General features: G+C 41.2%; 1 protein-coding gene across 3 annotated transcripts in view; it reads right to left on the minus strand.

Moving 5' to 3' along the window:
- ABCC4 (ATP binding cassette subfamily C member 4 (PEL blood group)) overlaps window positions 1–12,695 on the minus strand; it is a 148,160-nt gene that overhangs the window by 99,106 nt on the left and 36,359 nt on the right. For all 3 annotated transcript variants that reach the window (XM_068677069.1, XM_068677086.1, XM_068677076.1), the window contains 3 exons: window positions 12,607–12,693; window positions 2,671–2,767; window positions 1,410–1,625 (listed from right to left, as the gene is read on the minus strand). In XM_068677069.1, coding sequence (XP_068533170.1) covers window positions 1,410–1,625; window positions 2,671–2,767; window positions 12,607–12,693 — 400 coding nt within the window. The remainder of the gene's footprint in view (window positions 1–1,409; window positions 1,626–2,670; window positions 2,768–12,606; window positions 12,694–12,695) is intronic.

Raw genomic sequence — 12,695 nt, forward strand, 5'->3', positions numbered from 1 at the left:
AATTACACAAAGTTCTAATCACCTCCTTGCAAGTACCAACAAAGCACCTGTTAATAGGAAAAAACAATAAAATGACAAATAAGAAATCATATTAAGCTAATGATGGACAGGGAACAACGGAAGACAGAAAATAAAACAGGAATAAATTAGGTAGAAGAACATATTGTTCAAATGAACAAAATTATGTTTTATTTATTTTTTAGAGCATATGTGATACAAAAAGAGGTGCCAGTTCAGTGCACATACAGCATTTGATACTGTTGTCAGAGGATATAGGTATGGAATCAACAGACCCGACTCAGATGTGAAGAGAAATCCCGATTATGTGCCCATGAGAGAAGAGAAGCCTACCTTTCTTTTTTTTGTTTGTTTTTTTCCACCCATCCAACAACTCTACTGCTGCTAAGAAGTTTGTCACATGTTTGTGGATTTAATAGCAGAGTTGCCACTGAGACATTAGTATCAGATAAGCAGGTAAGTTTACTGCTTTTTGGTATAAAAACATTCTTCGAAAAAGGCTAAAGAAACAGAAGTTAGCAGACTTTTTTTTCTTTTTTTTTTTCTGGGCGGGTGTCTCTCATCTTTATAATAGAAAAATAAATAAAATACACCCATAGCATGAAGATGAAAAGCGTCAAGGACACGCAGATTATCTGTTCCGTGGATGTAGTGCCAGCACAAGTTTAGCATGGTTATAGGGCTCCTGCACTGTTTTGTATGAATGCAGACACCCCATCACAAGGCCACCTCTGGTACAAAACTATTACGGTTGTTTTTGCACGGTGCAGACCAAGAGATAACAAGGCACCTGGAAGTCAAGCTGGCACCATAAAAACACTCTGTTTTCGATACCAGCAGAGCCAGGGAGAGCCGAGCAGTGGCATCCCAAGATTCCTCCCTCAGGGCCTGCTCATGATCATGTGGGGTATGTTAATGCCAGCCATGCAAATGTAGACTTTGTGTGAAGCCACTGCTTCTGCACACATTTGCCAGAGCTCAGGATTTTAGGGAAAGTATTAATTTGACCTCAGCACTGTATGAACACACAGAATCCACTCAATAACGTGGTATTCTCCCTTTAAAGTACCACTGTCAGAGGACAGGATATGGGAAGCACAGATGAATTCTTCTGGATACTGATATGAATGGTTCCCAGAGCCAGCAGAGTTGATGCTGAACCTAAACAAAGTGTGCTGGGTGTGAACACAGCTGCACAGAGCTGTGGGATGCCTGCCCTCTGCAGCCCAGGTGGTAGGACTGCCAGCTAAGCACACCTCTGGGCAGCCTCTGCACAATGAGCTCTCACCTTCTAATGGCATCCAACTGACATTCCAGCGCAGCAGGAAAAGCCTTTATCATAGCCTAAGTCAGAAAAACACAGCCAAACAAGAACTGCAATGAGCACTCACAGGCGGTGGCTCCACTGTTCCGTCTTTCATCGAGTGGACAGAAGAATCCTGGGACCAGACAGAGGACTCTGAAAAGGTGCGGCTACGGGAGGCCTTCAGGTTGGGGGTTCCTGGGACTGACGGCTGTTCTGCCTCCTCGTCTTTTTTCAAAAGGGAAGCAAAGTCGATGCCAGACCTCAGGAACTCTGAATAGGTACCTTTCCCCACCATTTTACCCTACAATTAATACAAGTTTTGATTATCTTCATTATACACTTTCTGTAACAGACAATTTTTGTGTACCTGTCCGGGCTGCTTCAAGAGTTCTGCAGATGCACGTCCCTCCACAGAAACTGAAATGAAGCCTCTAAACATCAGCTCCTCATTCAGAAGAGCAAAACCAAGCTCTTCACTCTCTTCCAGTCCCTTCCTGGCAGCTAACCAAGCATACAAACGGGATGACAGAAGTCCCAGTTACAGCCAGGTGAGAATTACCTCTTTGGAGAAGCTGTGGAAGGCAGCCATGCAGCCTTAGGACATGCTGTTGAACTACGTACATGACCATCGGTCTTTAAATTACTCCAGGCTGTTTTCACAGTCTGTGTGGCTTCTTACAGCTCTGTCACAAACTCACCTCTAGAAAACTAATGTAACTTTTAAAGACACCTGAATGGGAGGAAAAAGGCAGGTACTTTTTCACAACTTTGTGATGCACCAAAAGGAATTTGAAGTTGGTGTTGGGTTGTCACCACCCAACATTAAAAAACCTCTGAAGCTCTTGCATTTCCTCTCTACCCTTGAACATCTGGTCCAACTAAGTTTGGCAGAAACCAGTTTCACTAACAGACTCCTTGTTCTCAAAGCTGTGTGACCACTTCTCAGCCTTAGCTTAAAAAAAGGACTAGCTGCAGGACCAACAGGGCTCTTTATTCACACAAACGTAAAAAAAAATCAAGAAAAACAAAGCGTTAATTTTGTCTCAAGAGAAATAATTTTCTCACAACATAATACAGATATCAAGACAAAATTAATATGTGAAAGCGAAAGAATTATATTTGATATAATTCAGGAGCAGATTTTTCAAGGAAGGCATTCTAAAAATAATTCATTGGCAATTCTAAATCTTTAAAAATATACATGGTCATCAGTAAACAGGAAATTTACAAACAAAAAATAAAAAAGTTTAACTGCTTTTTTTCCATTCTTAGATTATTAAAGAAAGATTATTAAAGAAATTAGAAAGCATGTGAGATGTGAGAGTGTAGACACTGATATCACTTACATCTTTTAAGATTAGAATCTGAGTTGCAGCACGGAGATATTGCAACTGGTGAGTCACCAAAACAGATATCTTCTGATGTAAGGCCTGACAAATACATCTGCAAAGAGATGGAAAAATATTTAAATAAAAAGGCAAAAAACATTTTTGATGGTTCCTAGGAACTTCTACTCAATTATACAGTATTAAATATAAGATAATACCCATGCATCTTGGATGTCTCAAAGTTATGCTCAACAAACATGTCGCTTCTTTGACTTTTTACATTTTAATGGTAGGACATAGGAAATTCATGTTTCTGTTTTGGGGTGAAAGAAAAGGAAATATCTTAAGGAGGTTTCGTTAAAATTGTATTTGCCATCGTCGTAACAAACGTACATACCACAAGTTGATTACAAAGAGGTTATTTAACAAGAATGAAACTCGCAGAAAGAGAAAGGAAGGCAACATCCTGCAGACAACTATGGAAAAACACCGCCAATAAAAGTCACTTGAGTGAGATGAGCTTTCAGAGCAGCTGTTGGAGCAAGTTACTGAGAGGGCTGGAGAAGCAGACAGGACTACTGCTCTGAGCTGCAGTCAGGTACATATTGATGGGGAGGAGTGAGATCCTTCAAACGTCCCTGACCTTTTCCCATGAAAGCAGGGCTTACCCTCCACTGTCTTACCTATCCGCCACCCCTCACTGCACCCTCTGGGCTTCCCCTGAAGTCTGGGATTTAGGGAGAGAAGTGAAGGGACTGGGAACAACAGAACCTGTCCGTAAGTGCAGTTTGGCCCCCTCTGAAACATCTTTCCTGCTAAAACTAGTGTATTTCAGGAGGTCTTGTAAGGCCACCAGAGACAAAAAATAAAAATAAATCCTAGCAGTGGAACGCAGGTTTAGATGTGCAGAACCCTGCAAGCCTGCTGCTCTTTGCACGCAACAGGGAAGGGGGCAGCACTGACACAAGTGAATATCCAACACTTTCCAACCATTTGTGAGGGTTCCTGCTTCTCAGCCACTCGCTTCCTTAGGAAAACAAACATGCACAACTCATACTGCCAAGAACTGAGGGGGTCAGTGAAGGCACAGGCATTAGCACTCTCCATTTGGACCAGGTGTGTATTTTTGAAGATCATCTCCCACGTGTCTCAGCTCAACCTGCTGTGGCTCATACTGGTGAATGGCACTGGGGTACGTGAACTGGATTTCTAGATGAAAGCAAGCTGGAAAACGTTGCAGGAGTACAGCTCGTATTCAACCACCAAGAGGAATGCAGCTCACAGGGGCAGATGATGGCTTGTTCAAAGCAGAACCTTCTGACCTGCACGTGGGCCTTGGCACCATGTTTTCCTCCACGGACCCACTCCTACTGGAGTCATTTTTTACTGTCATGACACAGGGGGGTGACACTCAGCACAAAAGAAAAGAAAGGAAAAAAAAAAAAAACAACAAACCAAACCAAACAAACCCCATACACCAATTCTATCTCCTCACTCCCCCCCAAAAAAAAACAAACACACACAACCAAAACCACAGTAATCCAATAGGAAAAATTCAATAAAGAAATGCAAATAAGCAGTACTGGGAGTAAGGCAGAAAAAGAACAGCAGCTGACTAGCAATGAGACCATATTGCACCCTGTCTCTCTTAGGCTAACTCCCTACATACAGCTCTTTACATCTACTTATCACTCTGTCAATGACTGTTTATAACCATGTATTATAACATGGTTAATGCTGGTATTAATCCGGATAATTACACGCAGAAGATGTATTGCACAGTCCCAAACAGACTATGCAGTAAGTTAAAACCAACACTCTCGCTGAGCGAGTTATCTGCCTCCTGTGCAGCATTCAAGAAGTAGCCATAAACCAGCGATGCCATTCTTATATGATCAAGGTGCAACAATTGATCAAGGCCAGGTATTTGCAGCAGCAGAGCTATTGGAGCAGCTGCAGCTATTTATACACCAAATTCTTTGTGGGAGTATTATTTTGGGTGTGGAGACTGCCTACCCTTTGAGCAGGCCCTGAAAGGAGCCACCTGGGAACTGGAGCGCCAAATTAAGGCATGCAACAAATCAGCCTTCAGCACAACCTTTCCAGAGGACCGGGCAAACTGCAGGATATTTCATCACCTAGTAGAAAAGCTGAATATACCAGATATCCACTGTCAAGAGATCTGGCTTTCCCTTACTATCTACAGGATAGGTAGAAAGTATCTACAGCCCATATCCTACTTTGATCACTGCCTTTCTGTGTGCCAGGTATGTGTCTAACAGCTTACCGAGACAAACTGGACCTCTACAAAATCTCAGGGCTGAAAACCTTTAAACCTCGATCCTGCGTCACGGTGAGCCCATCGTACTTCAAGTTAGCATTTGAAAAACAGAAAAAGGAAAAGAAAAAAGTGGATTATCTCAGCGTCAGAGCAAAGCAATTAGCATTGTCAGCGCCCTCGGCACAGCATCCAGCATGAGCTTGATCGCAGGAGAGAAGGCAGAAATGACCTCTGTGGAAAAATAAATTTCCGCAGATATATCAGATCACTCAAATGAGAACTGAAAAAACACACACACACACACAACAACAACACCTCTCGATTTGATGTCTATCTGGGTAGAAAGAAACTAGCTGAAGAGTTTGTTGATAACAGATGAGTAGAAAAATTGTTGTCACAATTCACTGGCATGAGCACCGGGAGGAAAAATCACCACAAAGAGCACAGACCTCCATCTATTACTCAGTTAAACAACTCACTGCTCAGACAGCTCACTAGAAAATTTTGCCACTTAAAATACAGTATCATCAGGAAGCACTGAAGCTGCAAAACTAGTAAAATAGTACGTATATACATAATGTCTGTTTCAACACATCAGGCTGTTTTGGAGCTTTATGTTCTAAATTTTTAAATATCTATAACCTGTCTATGACAACAATCTCTTTTTGCAATGTACGGTGAGCATTTATTTAATACGGTGCCACGTTTGCCACAGAAGACTGAAGTCAGGGTTCAAGGAGAAGTGCAGCATAGCCAAATGAGATAAAAGGCCCAGCACAAGACTCACAGCTCCCTGAATTTGTATTTGTGAAAACTTGGTATCGTCACAGGAACGAAACTCAAAAAATCCAAAATCTTCCATAAGTAGTTGTGTTTTGAACTGGCACACTAGGGCTCAGTCTCATTCTCATTACTTTTAGAAATACTGCTGTGTATAGAAGAAAAAACAACCATCATCAAAGACAACCAATTCTAGGTTAATCAGTCTCATTTATGCCCCAAAACGCCTCTATCGTTTTACCTGCTGCTTAAAAACCCACCAAGTTCCCCTTCATTGTGCTGCTTCTCCACTACTCTCCCGAGGGCCGTCATCTTTTAATTACACTGGGAGCACCTTCAGTGGATTACAGGAGAAGGAATTACCACGCAAAATGCCATCACGTCGTCAGATCATTAAATACACACGCACACAGACATGTGCACAGGCAGCCAAGAGAAGTGCAGACAGTGAAGCCTCAGAGGTTCCTCAGCCTTTCCACTACAAGAACTACAGAAGTTTGTTTTTTTTCCTTTGACATCTCAACCTCCTTGATGGGCTACACTGGAGCCTGAAGCTGGTCTACTTTTTTTTTGGAAGTGCACAAAATCGAACACATTATTCCAGTTGAGACCTGACAGGGACAAAGCACAACAGGAAGATTATTTTACCTGTTCTGCCAGATAGGTTACGGGTCATAAATCCCAGGGCACAGTTTCCTTGACAAGAGCACAACTTGCTGACTCATCCTGGATTTGTGACCTTCCATAATGTGCATCTCCTCTTCCACAAGACTGCTACAGCTGATCCCTGCCTATTGTGTGTTCACAGAGCCATACTTCGCACTTATCCCTTCTGTGGGCATCTATTAACTCACACCTTTTAATCAAGACTTCCCAAATCCCTGTCTGTCTCCAGAACTGCCTGAAGCATTGCCCCGTTTTCCAGCGCCTGAAAACTGTAGCACCAGTGACCACCACCATCATCCAAAGCACTGAGGACAGACTCTAGACAGGTCTCTCTAAAAATCACACTCTTCCAATTTGACATAAACAAACAATATTTTAAGTTACCAGGGAAATTATGACCCATTAAAAAACCCACTGCACTTTGACAGAAAACAATTATAATTTAAAAAACGGTAGCTTGAGCTGTGATAATGCAGGGCACGTGGCAGAAGATACTTGCTCAGGAGGGTGCCTACAAGAGCACAATTGCTCCTCTAGGTAGAGGCAGCATCTTGGCACCTTCATGCGTGTGAATCCTCACTTGTTCTTCCTTCCATATCAGGTTTGCCTTTCTTCAAGACAAGTTGTTCCTTAATCGTTTTTAAGTTTTTATCTCTAAGAACCAGCTTTCTTTCACCTCTGCAAAGTGTTTCTTCTTTAATGATTACACTTTCTTCCTTCCTATTCTTCTCGCCTCTCCTTTTGGGAAGTTCACATGCAAGTTTTAACTTTATTCTAGTTAATACTTACATTGGTTTCAATGGAAATCACCCCTGAAATGAAATGAAAGCACATGCAGAAGTGCTCACAGGCGTAAAGCCTTTGTTATATTAATTTGTTTACTTCGTTTGCTTTCCTCTCATTTCCCTTCAAATTTAAAAAGTTTAGGAAAAACAATCCACCAACAGTTTTTGTACATTTTGAAATTTACAGAACTTCGGAACAACGACAACAACAAAAAGTGATGCATTTGCCAAAGACACAACCCCACATGTCCTTATACTACACTGTTTCTGTTCCTACGCTTATCTTGCTAAACATTTATTTCCATCTGATGACAAGCCCCAGCCTCCAGTGGGATGATGTGTAAGGACAACTGTACTGACACGAAATAATGGTCCCTAAGACCCATGCTCCTGCCCCAGACACCAGGCAGCAGTGAATGGCTGGCTGAAATCTATACGCACCCGTACAATGCTGCTTTCTTTTGTGCACACTGCCAGCTTCCAGAGGCCATACGTTAGGGATTTTCTGCGACAGAGATCTTTGTGTTTAAGTAGCTCTTCATGAACTTTTCCTGCATGGATTTGTACAGCACCCTCTTGAGACCGCTTCTGTTTTGGTATTCACAACACTCTTCTGCATCTACACCCACAGACCACTAAAGCACACAACTGCACTGGGATTCTCCGAGTGGTTTGGGTTTTTAATTTATTTTATTTTGGTTTCTATATTGTGTGACTAAAAACCAACCAAAACACATTTATAGGAGAAAAAAAAAGTCAAGCTTTATGGTTTTTGGAAAACACACAATGTACAGTGGTCACAGTTATGCTTTCCTCTTTATGAAGAAAACAAGCAACATCACTGTGACATATTCATATCTTTTAAGCATATAATCTGCAATAAACGTAATGAAGTCCAAGGAATTCCTATTTGATCACCTCCATGTAAAGGTATAACTAACACATTTTTAAGACCAACACATGTAACACAAAAAAGAGCTGCATTTAAGCTTGCCCAGTACTACCTGAGGGTTGTAATAGCTGCTGTGATATTGGAGGCATGACGAGCATGGACCAGGTGTAAATCAAAGTGGGAATTCTTACAGATATCCTCAAGAAATCTGCCATTTCAAGAGATTCTACATAAAAGGGAGCTGAGGAAAATCCTCAAATTTACACAACAGCTCCCATGCATATTTGGTATCAATGGAAGGAGCACACGCCTTTAAACACATCACTAAGTACCTGCCAGGGCTGTTGTTCCTCCAACACAACGATTCTGCCTGTAATCCCTCTACAGCAAGGACTTTCTAGCTTCTGCCCACTAGTTTTACAGAATTGATGTGTTTCACTTGCTTTGGAGGTCTAACACCACCACGGTAGCTCTTTTTCCTCAAAGCTCCAACATTAGAGGAAATTTAAAGTGTAGCCCACTTCAAGGGAGATGAGACTAGAAGCATTTGCACACTCCTAAGCGTTCCAAAAATTAAATTGCTTTAAAGAGACTAAGTACATATTCAGATCTGTACATGTAATTAAAAAAAAAAATCCTTCTATTCATTTTCCCTACTTCATTTTCCTCCTCCCCTCAAGCACTTCTGGGTCTGAGGTAAGAATGCACTAAGGAATTCAGGACATCTTATCCATGCACTTTACATGATGGAATTTCCTGCTCTCCTTTGCCATCAGATCACTTCTTCCTTACCTTTTTTTGCAATTACAAAGGACACCTGTGCTACAAATCATGCCTGCTCCCTTCCCTCTCTTGCAGAGGAACTCTCAGTTATCTCAGATGGCGAAGGAGAGACTTTATCTTTGCAAACACCTGGCCAAGTTGCCACGTGACTCTTGAGTCAGCCTCAACACGCAGTTATTCAGTGATCCACTGCTCAGTTACGCGTCACAAGTCCTTTGAGTTCCTACTGGAGGCTATCACCCCCTGGTACCAACATGCTCCATCTGAATAAATGCTAAAGTTCAACTACTTCATCATTATTCCTGTAATAGACAAAGTTACTGCCTTGTTCTAAATGCAAAATTGAGGGAGAAAAGACGTATGACCCTACACTCAAAGCAGCTTGACCACACATTCAAAACAATTTGTGCAAAACTCCCTTGGGTAGTGAGAATGATACACCTGTGCATACTATTCCCAAACGTGACCACAGTTTTAGATCTGATTTACAAAGATTCCCAAACTGTCCTGCAGCTGTCTAGTCCCGCAGGTGCTGAGGAGAAACTGAAAGAAATCATGTTGATCATCCACTGGGACTCGGCGCACAGCTCCTGTCACTAGGAAAGATGAGGGAAGAACAATAACTGAGGAAGAGTATCTGTCTCAATACACTGGTCTCACCCTTAAAAACACCTTTTTCAAGTCAGCAGGACATAATTTCTGTCCCAAAGCGATCTGAAACCATGCAATCTATAGAAATATGTTTACAAAGATGCACAAGGAAAGCAGGAAATTTCTTGGGGTCCAAGCATGACTGATTGACTTTCTTAGAGCACCACAGGCTATTCCAGATTCTGTCATACAAGGAAATGTGCCACAGTATCTGTAATGTGTGTCTCTCATTTCAAACCTGGTGGAAAAGCTAAAGGTCTCAAAATGCCAGGTTTCCTAAAAGCTAGTGAAAATATACTATATGCATGTGTCTATATACATATTTATGTAGATGTGTGTATATACACACTGATAAACCAAAACGCAGAACTATACTGGTACCCTTCACTGTGAGAAGGCTGATCCACATCTAGTGTTGCCTTTCAGAGAATTCACAGGAAAAGAAGACGCAAATAACAGAAAAATAGGGAATCTCCAGTTTGTACTTTATTACGCCTCAAGGAATCTGAGCAGGAGAGAGAAATTCATTGGGAAACGAGCTTCATCTGTTCTGCCATCCACAGAACAACTTGGCTCCATTATGGGTAAATTTGTAAGAGACCCAGTCCCTCATTAATAATACTATGGACTATTTTCCCATCGGAGCTGTGTTACTCTCATTCTTCCTCATTTGAAAAGAATTTATCTTTTTAAAACTGTTTACTGCAGTAGCTGAATGGAGCAGAGAGAAGCAGCAAACGTAACGAAGCAGCCCTTCGCAGACCATAGCTTCAGGGAAGTGCTAGGAACATACCTATCTCTAAATGTAAGCAAATAGGCCAAGCGCTTCTAAAAAAAAAATAAAAAATTAAGCATTAATATAAAATTACAAAGAAAAGAAAAGGAAAAAAAAAAGAGCAAGTGAACTGAACAATATCCATTTCAGATTCTCATTAAATAACCCCCTATTTCTTCCATCTTGCCCATTGTTTTACGCCTTGCGGTTTGGATTCCTGGGGGCAGTTTGTATGAAGTGGTCTCAGACATTCCTCAGCGTGATGTTCTAAGAAATCGTTCTTGCCCAAGCGCTCTCTTCTGCAGATTTCTAGCACTACTGAGGAAGCACTAAGGAACAAGCCCAGCCTTGTTATTCAAGGCAAGCTACCGAACGTAAGATTCTCCCCACTAACCCTGCACCTTTTACAGCTGCCATGCAAGCCTCAGAAGGCAACCTCCTTTAACATCTTGATCAGGGCAGGCAGTTCAGTTTCCCTTGCCACTCCTTCACACAGTCCGTTCACCCCACAGAGTGCTTTTATTGTACTTTATCTGTATAGGTCAAGCTGATCTTGAGCAGAAGAAGACGCAAATGAAAACACATGCTGCTAGGAAAAACCCTAGCCAGTTTTCAAAGTTTCAAATTCATCTCCGTGTTTCTTCTCAACTCCAGAGTTACCAGGAAAACCTACATTATGCTAACAGAGCAATGGCCTCTAGCTCCTTTACGCTCCTGCACATACAAGAATCCAGACGTGCAGTTCTGCAGCAGGATGTAGACTCCCAATGTCAAAGCTCACATAAAACTGAAAAAAAATTGAAGAGGCAACCCAACCTCTTTTGCTGGCACTACTGTACTTGGGTGTTTCCCTGTTAGTGAATAAACCCTCAGACCTAAGGGAGAGACAGCCTGACAGCCTAGGCACGCTCACTTTCAGAGCGCTGCACAGACACATTCAGAAGGTGAAGCTGTCAAGTGATGCTGCACAAAAACAGAGAAGCAGCAGCTAAAGCTCAGACTGCTTCAACTGGCACTGAAGGAATTTGACAGAGTATACAAACTACAGAAGTAATGATGGTTATGTTGTGGCAGGTGAAAACGAACACACATGGAATAATGAATATAAAGCCAATGCATCACAAGACTCCTAACTTCATGCAATCTCATGGAAAGAAACAGTAGCCATTTGAATATATCAATAAAATAAAATAAAATGCTGATGGGGTTTTAAAGGGAACTTGAGATTTGAAACTGCAAACGTCAACCGGATGCATAGTTTTCAAATCTAGATTCTAAAAGCTTCCCCACTCAGCAATAAAAGAACGTGCATGCAATGACAGTCAATGCAAATCCTACAACCACATCTTCAAGACAAGTTTTTATGATTGTCTAGGGGTGGGGAGTGGGGAACAACAGTAAAAGTAAATTAATTTATGTGGTAGGAGTGTGGAATTCAGTGCAGGTAAGTGTGCTCCAGAAAATGCTTTCATGTAAGGTTTCAACCAAAGCCCTGTGAATTCAATCAACGGAAGATTTTCCTTCCACTTCTAATAAATTCTAGATCATACCTTTTGATAGGAAGAGGAGTAGGCTATGAAGAAGCAAGGACAAAACAATGGCTGGGAATAACTGGATTATTCCTGTACTATCAATGCGCTGTAGATTAGGCAGTTTGAAAGAAGAGACGGAGAAGAGGAAATTTATTGAGAAGGGACCCTGGTTTTTAATGAACACTCTGCTATTTCTTCAGAAATGGGGAAAGGTCTAATCTCTCTCTCATTTATGGTAAGCTTATGCATTCTTTTTTCCTCTATTTCCGCTCTCCACAGTCTAGTCTGCAGGCCGTATTTCCCCATTTCACTTAAGAGAAATTTCAACCAGTCAAGAACTGAAATGAAAAATCACTCAATAACCTAAGAGAGTTCTAGCCTTTTTTTCAGCCACTTGAAGTGCTTATTACTACACCAATAAAGCTGCAGCAAACTAAGAAGTGATTGAAAATACTGCTCTACGGTGTTCTTTACTTGGTACAAATATTCATAAAAACCTGTTATTGATGTACAAAATACGACCTTTTTTTTTCTTCAAGAAAACAGCATGTATTCCCTTAGGAATAATTCTAATATCTTCAAAACAGAGCTTTACAAGGCTTTTAAAAATAAATAATAACAGTCACACAGGAAAAAAAAAATCATACCTATTCCAAATATATAAAAGAGAAGAAAAATATACACAGAAAGTGAATGCATTAGAAGTTTTGTGAAGAGAACCATCTACCCAAAAATGTTTTCTCAAGTTCTTCTATTACAAATTGAAAGATAGCAATGGTATTTTAAACAAAAATAAAGCAACAACATACTTTTCAAACAAATGTCTTCCAACTTCAGCATCTACTGCACTCAGTGGATCGTCCAAAAGATAGATGTCTGCATCTTGATAAACGGCCCT

Source organism: Anas acuta, chromosome 1 (assembly GCF_963932015.1).
Source record: "Anas acuta chromosome 1, bAnaAcu1.1, whole genome shotgun sequence".
Lineage (NCBI taxonomy): Eukaryota > Metazoa > Chordata > Aves > Anseriformes > Anatidae > Anas > Anas acuta.